Source organism: Pipistrellus kuhlii, unplaced genomic scaffold, assembly GCF_014108245.1.
Source record: "Pipistrellus kuhlii isolate mPipKuh1 unplaced genomic scaffold, mPipKuh1.p scaffold_m20_p_3, whole genome shotgun sequence".
Taxonomy (NCBI): domain Eukaryota; kingdom Metazoa; phylum Chordata; class Mammalia; order Chiroptera; family Vespertilionidae; genus Pipistrellus; species Pipistrellus kuhlii.
The window spans coordinates 52681978-52703933 of record NW_023425529.1 but is presented as its reverse complement, the minus strand read 5'-3'; the positions used below and the strand labels follow the sequence as shown (position 1 = coordinate 52703933).

At 33.8% G+C, this 21956-nt stretch overlaps 1 protein-coding gene across 27 annotated transcripts in view; it reads right to left on the bottom strand.

The window, feature by feature from the left end:
- MON2 (MON2 homolog, regulator of endosome-to-Golgi trafficking) overlaps nucleotides 1-21956 on the bottom strand; it is a 100469-nt gene that overhangs the window by 20338 nt on the left and 58175 nt on the right. For 24 of the 27 annotated variants that reach the window (XR_004991501.2, XM_036458566.2, XM_036458574.2 and 21 more), the window contains 9 exons: nucleotides 21667-21777; nucleotides 19688-19863; nucleotides 17272-17434; nucleotides 15584-15877; nucleotides 11440-11638; nucleotides 6860-7488; nucleotides 1475-1618; nucleotides 836-853; nucleotides 425-553 (listed from right to left, as the gene is read on the bottom strand). Coding sequence is in view for 26 of the 27 variants with exons in the window: in XM_036458566.2 (XP_036314459.1) it covers nucleotides 425-553; nucleotides 836-853; nucleotides 1475-1618; nucleotides 6860-7488; nucleotides 11440-11638; nucleotides 15584-15877; nucleotides 17272-17434; nucleotides 19688-19863; nucleotides 21667-21777 (1863 nt within the window). In the remaining variant the exon portion in view is untranslated. The remainder of the gene's footprint in view (nucleotides 1-424; nucleotides 554-835; nucleotides 854-1474; nucleotides 1619-6859; nucleotides 7489-11439; nucleotides 11639-15583; nucleotides 15878-17271; nucleotides 17435-19687; nucleotides 19864-21666; nucleotides 21778-21956) is intronic. The other 3 variants (XM_036458562.2, XM_036458563.2, XM_045588208.1) reach the window with 2 other exon arrangements.

Sequence of the window (21956 nt, the reverse complement as noted above, 5' to 3'; positions counted from 1 at the left end):
TCAATACCATAAACTAACATAACATTGTATATCTATTCTAATTGAAAAGTAAAAATGACTGGTAAAATTATGCATGATCAATTCAATCAATGGGCTGAATTGTGAATTTCTCCCTGAATGCTTATCAACATCGAAGAATGAGTATCATCCTAAGAAACAGGACCCTCAACTCATTGTCTTATGTGGCAAAATTTAGGAATTACAAAAAATCTAATGCATATTCACTTAATAGTTTTCATTTAAAAATCCTCATACTTTAAACAGGTTTCTAAGTATTATCCATGAACATTGGAGAAAAGTCACTATAAACAATAATATGAATTATATTTTCAATATATGATAAAACATTATCTAAAGGGTTACTTTAACAATACTGTTGTCATCAAATAAAAGTATAAACATTTAAAAAAAAAAAAAGAAATACCTTAATGATATTCTGGAGTACTTTCTCATTCACCACTGCTTTGTGACAAGCTGTTTTTTGGTATAAATCCACAACTACTTCTAAAGACCTTTCAGCAAACGGTACATAATTCAAGGCCACCCATTCCGCCTAGAAAGTAATATTTTCACATGGAATTAAAAATAAATGAGATTAAGTGAAATTGTATTGCTTTCAAACAGAAAGCTTCTTTGTCTTAAAGTTCAGGCCTTGGTTTTATGTCAGATTATATTACATGCAAAGTTTTCAAAGAGATATGTACTTCATGAAATAATTTTCAGCCAGGCAAAAATCAAAATTATCATGAAAAGCACATAAAGCATTCTATCAAGAACTGGAAAAGATGTACTTCGTTGTCAATAGGTTAGGACAATTTTAGGAAATTTAACTCACCGGTGCAAATAGTTGGATCTATTGTGATTCCATTGTGTTGCAAGACAAATAGAATGAGAAGAGTTAATACACATTAAAACTACTTTTCGTACCATGAAAAATTATAATTTTTATGTTGTGTGAACAAAATCAGCATGTGCATGCATTCAGAAATTTACTTTTCTCCTAAGCCAAAACAGATTTAAAATTTGCCAATTATGGCTATAAAAATCTTTAATGTAAAATCCAACTAAATTTCACACCAGTAGTAGACTTCTTATTTAATCACACAGATATTTTCATTCTGCATTATAGTTATCTATTTTAGGGAAGATTAGGCTTAAAGATTTAGAAGTCATTTTATAGTGGGCTGGGGCAGCCAAGAAAAAAACTTTGAAGAAGAATTACTACACAGTAACGTGAAAGGCCAAACTTCCTAGAGAACCATTTTGAAAATAAAAATCATAAGCAAGAAGAAAAGAAACACAGAAAAGATTCTACAAATAGTATTTCTTTTAAGCTAAAATTGTTACCAGACATATGAGAGTTTATATGTGAATGAAAAATTTCTGAGGTAATTAGAGTCTCTCTTAAGTAGAACTGACTTGTACTTATAAGCCATAAAACCTTACATAGTAAATATAACTTAGAGTAAATTACCTGATTATATTTTGCATTTGCAATGTGCTTTGTTTCCAGCTGTCCATACTGTGGAGGTTTACAGGAAAATTCTACAAATGCCAGTAACTGGTCAAATATAGCTGGATACATTATCTGCATGTTTTCTGATCCTATACAGATGGCCTATAAAAGCAAAATATGAACAGTAGAATGCATAATCTGAACTCTATTAAGTTCTTTACTGTTACATGCATTTGCTTAACCAAATAATTGTAAAAACTGCCCTATTTTATGTATCATACAATCTTTTATAAGTCCTGAAGGACATTTAAGCTATTTTAAACTATTATTGAGTAAAGTATAGGCTAAATGTATAAGTCAACTAAAAAAATTTTTTTTAATAAAATGTGTAATATTGCCCTAGCCAGGTTTCTCAGTGTGTGAGGGCATCTGCCCTCGGACCGAAGGGGTGTGGGTTTGATTACCAGTCAAGGGCACATATCTCAGTTGCTGTTTGATATTAGGCCCTGATCAGGGCATATGTAGTAGCCAACCAATCGATGTGCCTGTCATGTTGATGCTTCTTTCTTTCTCTCCACCCTACCTCCTCCTTTCATTCTCTCTAAAATATCAATAGGAAAATATCTTTGGGTGAGGATTTTTTTTTAAGTGTGATATTTTTATTTAATAGATTGGATACAGGGCAAGCACTTAAAGAGAAATCCTAGGAAGTCCTGAGGTCCTACAATCTGATCATTTGTTCAGTAGCACAAGCATCAAACCATTAAGGATGTTTCACTGACCAAGATGATAGTGACTACTCTTTAAGTGATGAGATCAATTCTTTGAAATGACAGCTGATTTTTGCACCTCACCTGATCTATTGACTTTAACAAATAATCATGTGCATTATAATTAGAAAAATAAATCATAAAAAATTGTTTCTAGTAGAAATCTATATATTAATTTTTAATAGTATATATTTAATAATGTCTAATATATGTGAATATATAGACTTGATTTTAAAAATTAAAATATTTTAATATAATTAAACTTATTGCTACAAATAATTTTATAAAACAATGAAATGCCTACCATTGTAGATTTTAATTACCAATTTAAATATGTCAAAAGTACTTAGTAAATAACTCTTATCTTTTTATTTTTTCCTAGCCACAAATATGTATTTTCCTCTCATCGTTTTACATTTTCCTGTTTTAGTGATTATCTTTGTGAGAACAAATATTTAATGACATTATTAATAGAATGCCTAAAATATATCTGTGCTCTACAAAACAAAAAAAATAATCACTTTACACTTCGGCTACCTTCAAAATACTAAGTCAAAATTCATAGCATTCAAAATTTTAAGGAACCTCTTTAAAAAGATATTTACATTTATATATTTTTCGTAATCTGTGGCTTTTTAACTGTCAGACAATAGATAGTTTCATTTTCTCTCAGAGAAGATATAGCCATTTAGCTGTCACTGAAAGTTTAGATATAACTGTCCTAAGATAGAAAGTGGATAAGCAAAGTGCTGCCCATACCTAAGTTAGATCGTTTTATAATTACAATGTGAAAAAATAACACCATGTCTCAATATTTAGCTATTTTTGCCAGAAATAGTGAATGAAGAACCTGAATGATAAAAAACATTCTCTCTTGCCCTGGGCGGTGTGGCTCAATTGGTTGGAATGTCCTTTCCTTTACCAAAAGGTGGCAGGTTCAATTTCAGGTCAGGGCACATAACTGGGTTGTGGGTTCAATCCCTGGTCTAGGCAGGAGGCAACTAATCTGTTTCTCACATGGATATCTCTATCTGTCTGTCTGTCTCTGTCTCTCCTCCTTCCTCTCTCTAAATTCAAAAAGCATATCTTCAGGTGAGGAAAAAGAAATTTTCTTCCTACTAATTACTTCTAATAGTTTCACCTTCATTTCGTTTTGCTAAGTCTTAACTCTTAGAAGTAAACAAGTAGTAATTACTATGAAAAAGAGACAATTATCCTAAGTAAATTATTTTCAATAGCTAAAAAGAAAAAAAGAAAAAAAGCCTGTGTTGATAGCTTAGTAAACTTAGTATCAGAATTTCTCTGGAAACATCTTGGCACCAAGTAATGATTTTGACTATGCGCTAGGATTTTCTGTGTTCCTTTATAAAAATAAAACATAAGTAGTGTTATAGTATAGTTATAGATTATAAAACTATTCTGTAATCTTAAAAGTGTAAAATAAAGTCAACTCTTTTTTTAACAAACTCCATATAAGAAAAATTATTATTGGCTTTTCTTCTTTAGTATTCTGAAGTTGATATATCATTTATAAAAACCTATAATAAAACTTGATAACAGATTTTAGTCCCAAAACTGAGAATCAATAAGCAATCTGAAGAATATTTCCTATTAGTTCTTAAAAACTGTATATGTGAAAGCAAGAACAAAATCTGGACATCCAACCTCCGGTATGGTTCAAGGTTTCTCTCATTAAGTAATCTACAATAATTCATTCAGTACCTACCATGTTCTAAGGCTTTTGCTAGAGAAACCGATGAAGATAGTAATAGCTAAACTAACAATTGCTGAATGTTTAACTGTGCCAGGCACTAAATATTTTACAAATATTATCCCACTTAATAGGGGGAAAAATTATAAATTATTTTCATTTTATAGATGAGGTATCTGAAGTAGAGAGAGATTTAGAAACTTGCCCCTATAAGAGGACATGGTTTCACTGAACAACTCCAAAGGCACCATTTCACATACAATGTAATGATGTTTCCTGGAGTACCACTCCAGCAATTGTGATGATGGGAGACAGATAGGAATCTAGCCACCTGACTTTAGCCATAAATAAGACAGATGCAGTCTCCTGATCTCAGAACTTAATAAAAGCAGATAATCAAATTCTCAGGTTCCTCATGTATGCCAAAATGTCTTGAAAAAAAATCAATTAGCATACGTAATTAAGACAATTTAATTGGGAACTAGTGATTTGGGAACCAAGAGAAGACTATGACCCTGAATATAACGCTAAAGAAATAAATTTTAAAAAAGAGTTTTTCTGCCCTGGCCAGTGTGGCTCAGTCTGTTGGGTATCATCCTGATCACAGAAGGGTTTGCTGGTTCCATTCGGGTCAGGGCACATGCATGGGTTGCAGGCTTGATTCCCGGTTGGGGGCATGCAGGAGGCAGCCAATCAATGTTCCCCTCTCACATTGATGTTTCTCTCTCCGTCTCCTTTCCTCTCTTTCTCTAAAAATCAATTTTTAAAATCTTTTTAAAAATATAGGTTTTTTCCTTTAGGAAGGAAAACAGTTTTTAATCAATAAAATATTTTGCTGAATAGTTTATTAGGATAAAATCCCAAAGCAAAAACTTGCCAAAACCCATGGAGGAAAATATAAAAACATTCTCACAGATCATGAAATATGTAAATTTTTCTCAGGAAATATTAAAGACTTTATATTATATTATTTTCAAGTAACGAATACAATGAAAATTAACAATGCAAAATATCAATTAATATAAATGAACAATATAAAGCTTCTTAAGTTTCAGGTTGAAGGTATATGTTATTTTCAAAGTTTAGAACAAATTCCTAGTAACTGGGATGAATGATTCACTTATTGTCTTACTGTTAAAGCAAAGGGTGTTTTTGTTTTGTTTTGTTGTAATGATATACTTTTTCTCTTAAAGAGAGTTTTTGGCATTTGTTATTTCTTCTTTATTTTTATCCTCTACCCATATATAAAAGTTTGAATCAAACATCTGAATGAGAGTTGTAGACTACAGGCATCCCACAGGGCCTGTGGCTTTTCTTTTTTGATAAAATAACTTTTCCATTTCCTCTAGGATAGTCTATAAGTGATTTATGAGCATGATCAATCAAGGGGGGGGAAGTAATTATTGAGAACCTACATTCCCTCCCCACACACATAATTAAAAACAGCTATTTTTATTTCAATTGTGGAAAACTGATATTACTACAATAAATTTTTTTAATGCCAGATTCTCTTAAATTTTAAGTTTCAACACAATTTGTTTCTTTGTATAATAGGATTAAATAGATAAAGAATTACTGCTCAGCTAGACTTCCTCCAGAAGCAAATAAGAGGTATTGCCATATAGCAGGAACCACCATTCTTCATGTGAAAATGTTCATCATTCCAGTTGGATGTGTGCAGTCAGTTAAATGGAAAACATGATTTACAGTACATAAATGGTTACTGATAACACATATATAATCAAGTTCTAGTTCCATTCTAATACACAAACACACACACACACACACACACACACATATGTATAGCTATCTGACTGTCCAAATGGTAGCTATGACATACAATGACCACCAGGGGGGCAGACACTCTGACTGATAGCTATGATGTGCACTGGCACCAAGGGGCAGACACTCAATGCAGGAGCTGCCAAGCTGTGGTGACTTGGCAGCAGTGGTTCTCGGGTGATGCACCCCAGAACCAGAGAGGAGGGAGCCCAATTCCTGGATGCATCCATTACCTAAAAACTGCCCTCTCCCAATTTGGGACCCTTTGGGGGATGTCAGAGAGCTGGTTTTGGCCCGATCCCCGCAGGCTAGGCCAAGGGTCCCCACCTGCCACAGGGACCGCGATCACAGGCAGATGCCCTTCGAGCCGCAGCACTCTCCCAGGTGCAGCCAGCCCAGTCCCGCCCTTCTGGCCACCTTCTAATTAATTTCCTTTTAATGTGCATGAATCCTTGCACGTGGGCACTAGTATTGTTAGAATGTTATAGCTACTATCCTGGAATTGCTATCTCTTCAGTTTGCATTTTGTTCTTCAGCATTTTGGTTGTGAATTACACTAACAATTACCTTAAAGTTTAAAGACTTTTTTTAAATTTTATTTTGATCTGGTATTGCTTGCTAATTGGAAGCTATTCAATGATTTTTAGGTCTGTCTGTTTTAATAATTTTTTTGCAGTAACAAAACACACATAGGTAAAAATATAACTTCCTAAATTTTTGTGAAATACTTTATTAATTTATCCTTACTTCTTTTTAAAAAAAATAAGCTTCCAACAATTCCAGAGCTAGATTTAATTGCAGATAAAAAATATATGTGATCCCACTGCTTATTAATTTTCTAATTACATAAGTACCAAAGCTGTTATTCCAAAAAGAAGTATCCTCTTATAAAGAGGTGTATGAACAAACCAAAAATGCAAGTGAATAGAAACAATACGCAGGCAGTTTCTTAACGACTCTCAAAACAAACCTGAATTACCAGAAAACGACCCGTTTTTAAAATAACTAGATCTTTACAATCCTGAACTTATCCCAAAGTATTTATATGTAACAATCTTAACGATCTAGAATTACCAAAAAATACACAGCAAAATAAAAATATATGCAATTTTGCTTAGACAGCCATTAAAATTCTATTACCTTTTGGAGAACATCTAAAGCTGTAAGTACAGCTTCCTGTAAACTTGTCAAAACTGCTTCAGTATAAGATGGAAGAATGAAAGGAGATGCATCTGAACTTATTGGGACTGAAACAGCACTGTGCAATATGACCCCTAATTTTTGCAAGTCATCCATGCTGAAACCAGTTTTTATGTGTTGGTAGAGAGCTGGAAATATCTGGATTAAAGCTGTAAGAAAAGGCTGGCTGGGAATAAAAGTCAGTTTATCAAAAGTAATAGGAGGCTTAGTGCTTTCAGATCCAATTCTATACCAGGTATTCCATGCAGCCCACCAGAGATTCAAATCTTCAAGCTCATCAGTAACTATGGGTGGCTCAGAGCTACTATATCTTCCAAGTCTTTCTCCAATGGAATCTGTTCTTACAAATGGCCTGCTCAGGCCAGGGCCTGATATTGACCCTAGAAGGACAGACACAGGTACATTAACTGCAGGCGGTGTCTCAGGCTTATCTGAGTCTCTGACAGGGGACACAATCTGTAAAATTTCCTGGAAGCTTTTCAGTGCAGCCAGAGATACTTCATTGTTTTTGCTGAGTGCTGCTGATTGTATATGGTCAAGAAGAACATCCCATGCTCTTGAAAAGTCTCCTATATTAAGAAGAAAAAATATATATATCACCATAAAAGTGAACAAATGTTCTCTACTAAATACTTTAAAATCTATTTGCTTTCTTTTTCGGCTTAAATTCCTATGGAACTAGAAAAAAAAAACTGCTTAGGTTATTAACAATGTGAATTAAAACCATTACAACCTGAAAATCCAGAAAATTGTTTTTCAGATACAGGAACAAAGGGCACCAAGAAGAGGTTAGATAATGGGTATATCAAACAATGTTTTGGTCTTAAAAATAAAACTCTATTAACGTAAGTATTGATGTTTATACTATATCCTAGTACTTTTGCCAAAGGAGAAAAGAAAAAAACTTAAGGTAAAAACAAAAGCTTTTTCGTAATATCTTCAGTCTATCTATCTGCCTTTATTAATGATTAAGATGTTATCATTCTTAAATATATTGGAAAAGTTATAAGCTATAACAATATGAAACATTATAGTTCTAAATGTTTAAACTGTCATAGTCCATTAAACTGTAGTTTTCATATTTAAATAATTTATAGTTATACAACTTTTTTTTAAAAAAAGTTTTTCTTGATTTTGAGATAGAAAGGGAGAGTGAAAGAGACAGAAACACCAATGTAATAGTGAAACATCAATCGACTGCCTCCTGCATGACCTCACCCCCCCACAGGGGTCAAGCCCACAACTGGGGTATGTGCCCTGACTGGAAATCAAACCAGCACCCTTTCAGTGCATAAGGTGACGCCCAACCAACAGAGCCACATTGGCCAGGGCAGTTGTATAACTTTCTTAAACATTTTTCACCCATAATAGTTAGTTACCAGGACAAAATGAATAGACTGTCTTTTCATAATAAGTATAAATTTGTTTCCCTCACATGAAAATGAGTCAGCAAGGCATGAGCTGAATGGTAGTTGCTGGTTTCCACTGGTCAATCTCTTGCTCTACTACTATGACCAACTAAACATATAATGAACACAGGTGTAATTTGTTTCTATGAAGTCAGCAAAATGACCTTATTCTTTTTCTTTTTCATATATTTTATTGATGGTTTACAGAGAGGAAGGGAGAGAGATAGAGTGTTAGAAACAACGATGAGAGAAAATCATCGATCAGCTGCCTCCTGTACACCTCCTACTGGGGATGTGCCCGCAACCAAGATACATGTCCTTGACCGGAATCGAACCTGGGACCTTTCAGTCTGCAGGCTGATGCTCTATCCACTGAGTCAAACCAGTTTTGGCAAAAAATGTCCTTATTCTTAACAGCAATCTGGCCCAATGGTTTGTTAACAAATATTTTTACTTTAAGAGCTGCTTTGTTACCTACATACTTGCACTTAAATAATGCAAAAATCAGAGGAATTGACATTTTTCAAAGAAAGATAACATAAATAGTTTATAAAACATATATAAATAATCAAAGTTTATAGCCTTGGAAAGGCTTGATTTTAAGTTATTTTTAAAAATGTTTTTCAATTACAGTTGACATTAAATATTATTTTATATTAGTTTCAGATGTGTAGCAGAGTAGTTAGACACATACAATTTACAAAGAGATCCCCCCATAATTCTAGCACCCACCTGGCACCATACTTGATTTTTTTTTTTTTTTTTTTTTTGAGGAAGCATTCAATTAATAGGGAAAGCTAGAAGCAGACCTGGTATGAAACAATAAGTACCATTCTGCCTATATAGGACAAACTAACACCTTCCCAGTTTTGTGCCTCTTTTCTATTCTCTTTTTTTTAACTTAAAAATTAAGGTATAATTTTTACATACAATAAAAAACAGATTTTCTTCAGTAAACTATTCAAAGAGCTTTGACAAATTATGTTTAAAAACTATCAAAATAGCCCTAACTGGTTTGGCTCAGTGGATAGAGCATCGGCCTGCAGACTGAAAGGTCCCAGGTTCGATTCTGTTCAAGGGCATATACCTTGGTGTGGGCACATCCCCAGTAGGAGGTGTGCAGGAGGCAGCTGATCAATGTTTCTATCTCATCGATGTTTCTAACTCTCTGTCTCTCTCCCTTCCTCTCTGTAAAAAAAATCAATAAAATATATTTTTAAATAAATAAATAAATAAAAACTATCAAAATAGCTAAACAAAAGCAATTTCTCTATTATATACTCTATGTCTAAAAAAAGTCCTTTTTCTGAAAGAGTAGGACAATTATTTACACATGTTTATGTTAAAAATATGAACTTAATTCTAAATAAAAAACATTTGTAGTCTTCAAATGGTAAAAAATTATCAAAGCAAGATAAAACTAGTCATGCCGAGACCGGTTTGGCTCAATGGATAGAGCGTCGGCTTGGGGACTGAAAGGTCCCGGGTTCGATTCTGGTCAAGGGCATGTACCTTGGTTGCGGGTATATCCCCAGTAGGGGGTGTGCAAGAGGCAGCTGATCGATGACTCTATCTCTCATCTATGTTTCTAACTCTCTCTCCCTTCCTCTCTGTACAAAAATCAATAAAATATATTTTAAAAAAAAAAGATAAAACTAGTCTTCATTTCTAAAAATATAAATCTATATTAGTTCTTAGCTTTGAAATTAAAGTAACTATTATAGAGGTATTAAAAATGATGCTTATTTTGTCAAAACTCAGCAAATATACAGTTAAAATTGATACATTTCATTGTACATATGTTTTACATAAGTTTTCAATATATATATATATATATATATATATATATGTTAATCCTAAAATGCAAAATGAAGCACCATGTTATTTTTGAAAAAATAAATGTGCACAAAGACCACCACACAAAAAAAGCCTACAGAAAAGATAAGCTTATACTTCAACAAAAACAGGGGGGGGAAAGTAAAATAAACTAAAAAATAAAACATGTATAGCATGCTCAATTACATACAAAAGTATTTCTGTTCACTTTTTCTATCAACCTTATCACTCCCACCAAAATTGAAGGTACTGTAATCTACACTGGGGGTTTTTAATCTCAGTACTATGGACATTTTTGGTTAGATATTCTTTGTTGTGCATCGTTGCCTCTACTCCCCCGATTCCAGCAGCACTTGCCCCTCACCAGTGGTGACAACCAAAAATATCTCCAGACATTGCCAAATGTCCTGGAGGGTAAAGGGGGAGGGTAAAATTGGCCCTGGTTGAGAACTGATCTGTACCAACAGCTTCCTAACCTAACCAGTCTAATAGTGTCCTGCCTCCCTTCCTTGCTGCCATTTCATACCACCCACAGTGACCTTTTAGAACTGCATATCTGATCATGTCACAATATGAATTAAAACCTTTTAGTAGTTTTTCACTGCTGTTGGATGAAGTTCTAACTTATGAACATGACCTCCAGAGTTTTGCATGGTTTGGCCTTTCTCTACCCTACAAGTTCATCTGGAATCACACTTTCATTCCAAATCTTCAAACATGCTAAGGTCCTCAACATCTCCCACTCAATTTTCTTCAATCTCGTCTACATGTTCTCTCTGCCTATAAAGCCCTTCAACTTTCATTTTACCCTCACCTAATGAAATATCATATCCTTGGAATCTCAGATAAAATAATGCTTTCTTAGGGAAGACTATCTGGACCTCACTGGCCTGGTTAAATACCCATTACAAGCTCATAATGCACCATTCCTTTGTGGCATTTACAATTGTAGAAATTTTGCATTTTTAATGTAGTTATACTTCTTCCTCATGCCCATGACAGCAAGGATGGTGTATATTTTGCTCATTATATTCCCTTGATACTAGCCCATAGTAGGTAATACTTATTTTTTCAATGAAAACTGCATATACACAAACTGTACATTAACACAAAGATTGGCAGTTAAGATTATTCTTTGGAAGTAGCATTGTATATGAATTTCAAAAAAATCTTTTATATTTTCCAAATTTTCTTTATCATAAAGTATCTGTATCACCAGGAAAAGAAAAAAAAAAAAAAAGGCACACACACACACACACACACACACACACACACCTAAAGGTTGCAGTAAATATCTTCTAGTGTTGAAGATTCTTGCTACTCCGGCTAAAGTTAAAACCCATGTCTCAGCCCACTGCTTCTCTGCTGTGTCCCTTGAATGATGAATGAGAATATTGCCACCTCCGGATTCAATCTTTTCTTTGTCTGCAGTGGTAGAAGACTCTCGAACTCGGTCCAATAGATGAAAGAGAACCTGAATATTTATAAAAATACACATAAAAAGTATTGATAATATAGATTAGGAATTATTACAAAAAATATATCTGACAACCTAATCAATCCCTCTATAGTAGAAGAAATTGAACACTAGAAGTATTCTTAAAAGTCATGGAATATGAAAAATTAAATTAGAAAGAACAACATCTAAGACTGTTGGGTTGAAGTGTTAGTGGAGCATCTATGGGGTAATGTATAAAAAAAAAAAAAAAAAACTAATAAGAAGGGTCCAGGCAAAAAATGTAATTATAGGAGACATTTAGATAGGAGCTTATAACTGATACTTCAGGATTAGATGAAGATATGTGGAAAAATGAAACAGGAAATGGTTTCAGGACTTGGAAAATGTTTATATTTAAAGGGTAGATTCAGAGGAAGGAATAAGAAAATAAAATTAAAATTGAATAGAGAACCAGAAGCATGCTATGATACAAACCAAGAAATTTCATGGAGAAACTAATCAATAAGGATAATGCTACAAAAAAAAAAATGAGGATAAGGAATGAGCTTAGGGCAAAAAAAAAAATACTTGGCAATTAGAAGGCTACGTGTAGCCTGTGAAAAATTTCATAGTTCTCAAAATATGGTCTCAAAATAAGCAGCCTTAGCATCACCCAGGAGTGTCATACATATGCAAATTCTCAGGTCCCAGGACAAGGGTAAAAAGTAAAACTCTAGAGCAGGGGTGGGGAAAGCCTGGACCATGGGCAGTATAAGGCCTGAAAAATCATTTGATCTGGCCCTGCCAAGGCAACAACAGAAGGTTGGAGTAGAAATTCAATAAACCTAGGCGTTTTTATCATAACAACATACATTTATACTAAGTGCATTCTATCAAGCAAATGACATTATAAGTATCCAAATGCCCCTTGGCAGAACAAAGGTTCCGCTCTAGAGCAGCGTTTTTCAACCGCTGTTCCGCGGCACAGAGATGTTGCCTGGTGTGCCGTAGGTGCAGACAAGACAAGAATTTTATAATTTTTCACTATTTTGTTTACTTAATATTTCATAATAAAGTAATTATAAAATACTTTCTTTGTGTTTATTTGATTCCTATTCAAGAGAATTACTTTATACAATATATAGTCAATATAGGCACAGAGTTAAATTTTTTAACATTTTCTAATGGTGGTGTGCCTCGTGATTTTTTTCATGAAACAAGTGTGCCTTTGCCCAAAAAAGGTTGAAAAACACTGCTCTAGAGGATAGAGTGGTGGCTCTGCAAGCCATGCTTTAGTAAATCCTCCAGGTGATTCTGTTACTGGCTGAACTTTAAGAGACTCTGAAGTAGAATGATCTGGAAATCAAATTACAAGGGATAAGGGAGTGCAGGGAAGGTGAGGAAGAAATAAATCCCGGAGAATTAAGCAGCAAGATTAATAATGAAGCTGTGAAAGGAAAATAGCTATCAGAGGAAATATCAGTTTGCTTTTAAAAACAGTAACAAAAACTTAAGCATGTTTCTGATCTAAGGAGTCAGGAGATAAAGTTGAGAAAGAAGACACAAGGGCTTTTAGCTGTTTTTATTAGGAAACGTACATTATTAATTTTTAAAGAAGACACTGAATTCTCTTTATTAAGTTGAAAACATTGTTAAATACAATTAAGGTTTACTATGCTGCCTATTGTCAAATTTACTGATCTCAAAAATTCACAAACCAGTAAAAGGATTATAAATAGGAATTTATTAAAATGAAACAGATGGAACAAAAAAAAAGAGCCTAGCTGTCAGCTGTAAGAAAGATTTTGAAAGAAGATAAAAAAGAAAACTATATTTAATGAACAAACATAAAATTTACCAATTGAAGGTTACTTTTGTTAGATGATTCTCCAAGTAAATTTCAGTTTTTGATATTTTTTTATTCATAAAATTTTCATTTGATTATACTATATTTGAATTATGTATAATGGTTTAGCAATTCCTATTTTTACCACTTGGGAAAATGGGGGAAAAAGGCAAAGGCAGAAATCAGAGACAGAGATAAGAGGTGAAGACAAAAATAAATAAATAAAAGGTTTTAAACATTTAATCTGTTTTATGAAAAGTGCAATTTAAAATATGACAAAGCTAACATTTTTGGTTTTGTCAAATGCTCGGATGCAAGGTCAAGACAGTCTCTTCAGTAAGTTGTGTTGGGAAAATTAGACAGATACGTGCAAAAAAATGAAACCACTTACACCATTCACAAAAATAAACTCAAAATGGATAAAGGACGTATATGTATCAATAAGATGGGAAATCATAAAAATCTTAGAAGAATCCATAGGCAGCAACCTAGCCTGACTGGCATGGCTCAGTGCTTGAGGGTCAACCTATAAACCAGCAGGTCCCAGGCTCGATTCCTGGTCAGGGCACATGCCTGGGCTGCAGGCTCAATCCCCAGGTTGGGGCATGCAGGAGGTAGCCTATCAATGATTCTCTTTCATCACTGATGTTTCTATCTCTCTCTCTCCCTCTCCCTTCCACTCTGAAATCAATAAAAATATTTTTTTAAAATAGAAGACATATATTGTAGCAATATCTTTACAAATATAGCTCCTAGGACAATGGAAATTAAGAAGAAAATAAATAAATGGGACTATATCAAAATAAAAAGCTTCTGCACAGCAAAAGAATCCATCAACAAAACTAAAAGAGAACCCACTGCAGAGGAAAACATATTTGTTAATGTTGTATCCCATAACAGTTTAATCTCCAAAATTTACAGGGAACTCATACAACTTAACAAAAGGAAGATAAACAATCCAATAAAAAAATAGACAAAGGACTAGATAGACCCCTTTCAAAAGAGGACATATAGAAGGCCAGGAGACATATGAAAACATGCTCAAAGTCACTAATCATCCAGAGATGCAAATATAAACAACAAGGAGGTACATCTCACACCTGTCAGAATAGCTATCATCAACAAATCAACAACCAACAAGTGCTGGCGAGGGCGTAGAGAAAAAGGAACCCTCGTGCACTGCTGGTGGGAATGCAGACGGGTGCAGCCACTATGGAAAACAGTATAAAGTTTCCTCAAAAAATTAAAAATGGAACTGCCATTTCACCCAGTGATCCCACTTCTAGGAAAATATCCCAAGAAACTGGAAACACCAACCAGAAAGGATATATGCATCCCTATGTTCATAACAGCCCAATTTACAATAACTAAGATTTGGAAACAGCCTAAGTGCCCATCAGCATTAGAAAACTGTGGTACATCTACACAATGGAATACCATACTGCTATAAAAAGGAAAGAACTCTTACCATTCACAACAGTATGAATGGACCTGGAAAGCATTACACTAAGCAAAATAAGCCAGTCATAGAAAGAAAAATATCACATGATCTCACTCATTTGCAGAATATAGTAACAAAAATAGATTCAGAGACAGAAAAGCATTGAACAAACCATCAGTCCTCAGAGGGAAGGCAGGGGTGGGGTATTAAGAGATCACCCAACGGACTTCTTTACATGCATACAAGCATAACCAATGGAAACAGACTCTAGGGGAATGAGGGCATGTGCTGGGGGGTGGGAATGTCCCAGGAGAGGTCAATGGGGAAAAAAGAGAAAGATGTAATACTATAAACAATAAATAAATAAATAAATAAATATCAATAAATAAATAAATAAATAAATAAAGCTACCCAAATTAGATGAAACAAGGAATAGAAGATTAAAGAGAAAGATGTAATATTAATACTTTAAACAATAAACAAACAAACAAATAAATAAAGCTACCCAAATTAGATGAAACAAGGAATAGAAGATTAAAGTGAAGGGATCTAATATAAGAACCAATTTTCCCTCCAGCCCTTGCCTCTTCACTGACCTTCAAAAACAAAAAAAAGTAAACAGGAAAAAAGTTTAATCGAAAAAGTATATGCGTGTTCCAATTAAAAGGTGATAACTCAAGCTAGTTTACAATACCTTCCAAATAACAGTGTGCCATGTTGAATGCTGTAATAAGGTCCCATGTGCACCAATTGTTGAAAACAGAGTCTGCCCTGCACTCTTCCTGACAGCAGGTCGGGGGTCCACACATAGTTCACCCAATTTCGCATAAAGACACAACCAAAGGCAATCAAATGGTGGTGCAGGGTGGAATGGCCGATTTAAAACCACTCCTTTCTCTTCCGCCTGCTTTTGCTGTGCTGCCTCTTCTTTATTTAATTCTTTTTCAATAATTTCCCCTCTTTGGAAAAAATAATCTGAAATATTCCACTAAAAAGCAAAGTAAAAATATATCACTTTATGCATAGATTTATTTTAAAGACATATGTAAATATGCAACCCATAGTTGTTTTACTTTTTAGAATAAAACGTCTAAAAATTACTTCAGAAATCTAGAAGAAGGGATTTAATGAAAACATCTCTTCCTCTGTCAAGTGTTTTTATCTGATTTCAGGAGAATATGGGGGAGATATATTTTGCTGACATTAATATTTTTTATAAATTTATTATGAACAATTTTAAGAACACAGAAAAATAGGGAGAATATATCAATATGTTGATATATCCATCACCTAGATATAACAATTAATATTTTATTTTTACTTTATACCTATTTTATAATCTCTACTAGAAAAAGGCTTTAAAAACATAAACCTAAAACCATTATTATACAAACAAAATTATTAACAATTCCTTAATATCACTGAATAATATTTTATAATTTTATACAAGAGCAATTACTATTTCCAAACATATCTTATGACTTCATTTAAACCACAGCAAGGAATGTAAATTAATGATAATGATATCAATGGTAAAAATGTAGAGTCCAATATCTGTGAACATAAATATAAAATAAATATCTAGCAGAAATAAACACTGAATTAATAAACTACTCTTTGAGAGCAATTATATACATATAGAACATGCCTATGTTTTCCCCCATGGTTATATGTTTAATAGCAAAATACTAAGTTATCTAGCTTGTGAGGGGTATTTTTAAATATTACTTTTAAAATTCTGAGTTATAATATACATTTAAGAGTCTAAATAACTGCCTTTAAATAAATTTATATTGGTAACAGCTCTCTACATGTTTACTTTGTGTAATATTTAACAATAGCCTAACTTAGATTTTATTACTTTTATATTCAAAATAAGTAAAACGAGGCTCAGAAGATCAACAATTTAACAATTAACAAGGAGTAGACATAATTAAAATATATGTCCAGTAGCCTGGGCTTTTGCACTATCATGTGCAATCTCCTTACAGCTGACAAAGCAGCACTGACAAGCTATAGGACTCTGTAAATGGTGAAGCCTTTTATGGAAGTTTTACTTATTAAATAAGTAGTATATCAAAATGTTGCTTCCAAAATAATCAATAAACCCTTACACGAGAGTCAACTGACTCTTTCTCTTGTATGTACTATTACCAGTTCATTAAATCCTCTCAAGAAAACCATATAAAAAAACAAATTTCAGTTCCATATATCAAAATTATTCCAAATAGTCTGCTATTAGTGAATTATTTAAATTGTGCCACTTAATCCTTTATGCAAGATACATTAGGTATCAGAGTCATTTATATGACTCCTATAAAGCCAAGTATTTGCTTACCATTCACTCTCTAGGTTATATTATTAAAAGGTAATGATACATACCAATAAACCTATTGAAGTTAAACTAATATTAAGTTCTTGATTATGAAGTCCAAAGCTACCTGCAACATCTACAACTATCTGCAGGCAACTACAAGGCATTGTTGGTAGAAAATCTGTCACAACCAATTGAAGACACTGAAATGCAGTTCGTATCAAGGATTCTCTGAAATCACAAACAGTAAGAAGTTTATATTCATGCATTTAAACAAAATGTAAGGGAAAATACATTTCTTATGGTAATTTACACCATAAAAATTTTATTTTAAAGTTTGAACAAGAAAATCTTTTCTAATATAGATAAGCTAGTACTTCAACATTTTACAGAGATTTTTAAATATGCTTATTTAAAATAATTAATAAAAAAACTTCACAGATATAGAAATAAAACTGTACACTAGCAAAAGGAAAGAAAAATATGTATAAATGCCGTATTATTTTTATTTTGCACTAACTAGCCCAACAAAACTTAAGACATTAGATGAGAAAGGAAATTGCTTAGAGCTAACCTCCAAACATTATATTCCTAATATCTAACATGATGCCTAGCACATATAAATACACATAATGAAATACTCACTGAATGAAATTAGTTCTTTATTCTTTTATATCTATATCTTATTTTTAAATTCTATATCTATAAAAGAAAAGACTAATTTTGAATTTCATATAAAGAGAATACGAAGTATTTGATTTTTTAAGATAAATTCTGGTGGCAAAAAATAATAATGAAAATGAATTACAATAGCTAATACAGAGTGTTTACTAAGTCAAGCACTTTGTAGGAGTTTTACATGCATTAACTCATTTCACTCATATAACAACATCCTATTTTGTAACTACATTATAGGTTGGAAGAAGAAACTTCAGCTTCATTTAAGCAATAGCTGATATCTTTTCACTTTAATCATCTCAATATTTTGTTGGACTTAAGGAAATTTATAACTATTATATAAATAAAATTTTAAAATAAGATTTCCATAATATTCTCAAGCATCTCAATCATGTAAAACTCCTAAATTATTTATCAAAACAAGGTATTACAAATCCTGCTGCAGAATTACACACAAATACATACAAATTTCTGCTCTCTCCACTGCAATGTCCTACCTTAGGTTAAACAAATCCATACATTTACTCAAAAAGTGTTCTTTCTTCTATATTCCTTTTCTCTATGTATAAAAGCCTAAGCGATGGGTTAACCATTTGCTATGATGCACACCCACCACCAGGGGGCAGACACTCGATGCAGGAGCTGTCCCGGGGTGGTCAGTGTGCTCCCATAGCAGGATTGCTGCTCAGCTGACCGACAGGCACCAGATGCTGGGCTCACGGCTGGCACTGCTGGTTCAGTGGTGCAAAGCTCTCCCACAGCCACTCCCTCTGAGTGACCCTCCCCCATCCAGACTGGGACTGGGATCAGGACTGACTGGGCGTGAGCCTGTAGCCGCTTCTTGGTCATGGGTGCGCCGGTATTGGTATTGCCCTAGGATGGGCCTCAAAGACTTCAGCAGAGTGGCAGCGAGCCTTCCAAACTGTGGCAGCAGGCACAGCAAAGCCAAGATATGTGGGAGCCACGCAGCGCCTGGCCTGGGCTCAGTCTCCTCCCTGGCTGCCTGCCACTTTGCACACTACTACATCCCTTGGGGGATGTTGGACTGCTGATTTCAGACTGATCCCTGCAGGTCATGCTGAGAGACCCTGCCAGTGCACAAATCCATGCACCAGGCCTCTAGTTTAGTTATATACCTTATGGTAATTTGGACTACTATCCACTAAGCAAAGCCAGAAATCTGCAAATTATTCCTCTGTTTCCTAAAACCCTTTCCCCCTAAAAGTTAATCCTACCTAATAAAAGTATAATATGCAAATTAACCATCACTCCGCTATATCCACAAGCCACGCCCATCAGCTGATCAGAGTGAGTATGCAAATTAACCCCAACCAAGATGGCTGTGGCCACAGAGAGCAGTTGAGAGGCTTAGTTTCCCCGGCAATAGAGGAAGCCAAGCTTTCCACCTACCCTGGCCGGCCTAGGCCTCCACTCAAGGATACAAAGTTTCAATTATAGAAGATAAATCCCAAGAAAAATGGCATAAATGTAAATTTACTTCTTACCAACTATTTAACAAAAGAAAGCCCAATCTTTGGGTGTGCTATAAAGTTTGTTAGATATTATAAGAACACATATCCTTGTATAAATGTCAAATAAACAGCAATTTTCCCATTCTTCCAAAACAAAAATGAACCCTAATAATTCACTGTAGCCTCTTGAGGGTAGAGTTAAAAAAACTGTAGAACTTGAACTTAAGCTGGAAGGGTATACTAATATATAAAAAATTACCACTACTATAAGATTTTAGGATGGATTCCCTTATTCTCTCTATTACTTTTTTTAATGTTAATTTGAAACACTTACCCTTGATCATTTCTGATTGCTCCCATGACTCCAAGCACTAATGGCCATCCAGGTCCAAGACTATCTCCCTGGCTCTGCAAAATTTGCAACACACATTCTAGTTGCTTGAGTCGGATATCTGGATGGTTAATACTGGACATCTCCTTTAATGGGTTCAACAAAAGCAACTGCAGCCGCTGAAAAGAGGGCAATAAAGTAATTAGGACAAGAAGCCCAAAAAGACAGAAAGGCTCTGCTGAGACTTTAAGTTCAAAATCACCTCCAGTCAGACTACAATGGTAAACAGAAATTTTATAGTAAAATAAACATTGAATATAATTTTCTAACAGTAATCATTAGGGGTTTTGTCATCTATCGATATATCGTTTTTAACTTAAGAGAAAATAAAAATCAATCTTTAAGATGTTAGAATTCAGGATAAATGGGGAGTGACCTTATGTTAAAAGATAATAATAGATATATAGAAATAAATCTCACTAAAGGAAATAGATCTATATAATATCTAACTATATTCATAAAAAGAAAAATACAATAATTTCCAAATTCTAAAATTACCTTTCATTTACTCTATTAATGTATAACATATATATTTAAATTTAAAATTATCAATACTTCTAAAAAATGAATAAGTATAAGAAACAAAGATGACATATAAGCACAAAATCTGCTGGAGAGTTTAAAAAAACAAACAAACAACTTCTTTCCATTACTTTCAGCAGCTGAAAATACTTGCTTCATTTTTAACTAACTTCTCTCCAAAGATTCATTTGGTTCACTGATTGAACACACATTTGTAAGGTCTCACTATGTGCAAGGTATTAAGCTAGACATTGAAGATATACATAAACGAGGGTTTTCTTTTTTTAAAAAAACAAATTGCAGTTAGGAAAAAAATAAGAAATCACTAAAATAAAAGCTCTGTAAAAATGTAGATCTTTTCTGTTTTGCCCATCATTTTACTCCAAAAGCTAAAACACTGCCTACCTTATGTACTTAATAAGTACCCTATATAATAAAAGGCTAATATGCAAATTGACTGAACAGTGAAATGACTGGTTGCTATAATGCACACTGACCACAAGGGGCAGATGCTCAATGCAGGGGTTGTCCCCTGGTGATCAGTGTGCTCCCACAGGGTGAGCACTGTGCAGCCAGAAGCCCTGAGCCGGCTCATGATTGGCGAGTGCAGTGGCAGTGGCAGGAGCCTCTCTTGCCTCTGCACCAACTGGACATTCCCCCAGGGCTCCCATACTGCGGGAGGGCACAGATTGGGCTGAGGAAACCCCCCCCCTCCACTCCAGTACTCAAATTTCATGCACCGGGCCTCTAGTTTGATGAATAAATTTGTTGAATACAATTACAATACAGTAAGACAATGAGAGCAATGAGAATAGTTGCTTCATTAAATGCTTCCTTCCTACTCAATCTTCAAGCAATTAACCTTTGGTGTACTTTTAAAAAACTGTATAAAATATATATGAATGATTAAGTGAGTCAGGACAAAGGACTCAAGACTAATGTAAGCTATGAAAACATAAAATAACTTTGAAAATTACTGAAAAATAAAAATCTATTTTACTGTGTTCATCCCTTCTGCCACTTGTTTTCTCCCTATGTAAGGGTATTTAGAATAAAAATGTCAAAGATAGGTAAGGACCAAAGAAAAAAAAAGAGACTAATAAAATAGGGCTCCAAAATGAAGTCCCAACACTGAAAGTTCTGGACTGGGAGACAAATCCCAGGTAGTTTATTAACTTAGTTCAATGTCATGCACAAGAAAGTTTCTACAACCTTAGATAAAGATAATTCTAAACATCCAGGTATATCAACCTGGAGACCCATGGCCTATGTATCATACATTAAGCAACAAACCCACTTTTAAAAAATATCAGCCATTTGATAAAATAAGAAAAAATTACATATGTTAGTAGATGATTTTACATTAAATACTCTTTTTTTAAAAAAGATTTTTTTTCTACCTGGTTTTGTGAAAGTGGAGGATCATGGTTAAATGTTAACCCTGCTTTAATAAGTGAAGTTAAAGCTTCTGCTCCCCATTCTCTCATTCGAGAATTTGGATGCTGACAGACCTGAAGGTAAATAAATTGAACAAAATTAAATATATAACTTGTATACTTAAGCTTACATATCAATTTGAGAAAATAAAAATAAAAACATTACATTTTTATTCTTTCACATTTAAAAAATTACATCAAATATTCATCAATAAGGGTTGAAGGAAATACTGTATCCAAAATATAAGTAAGCT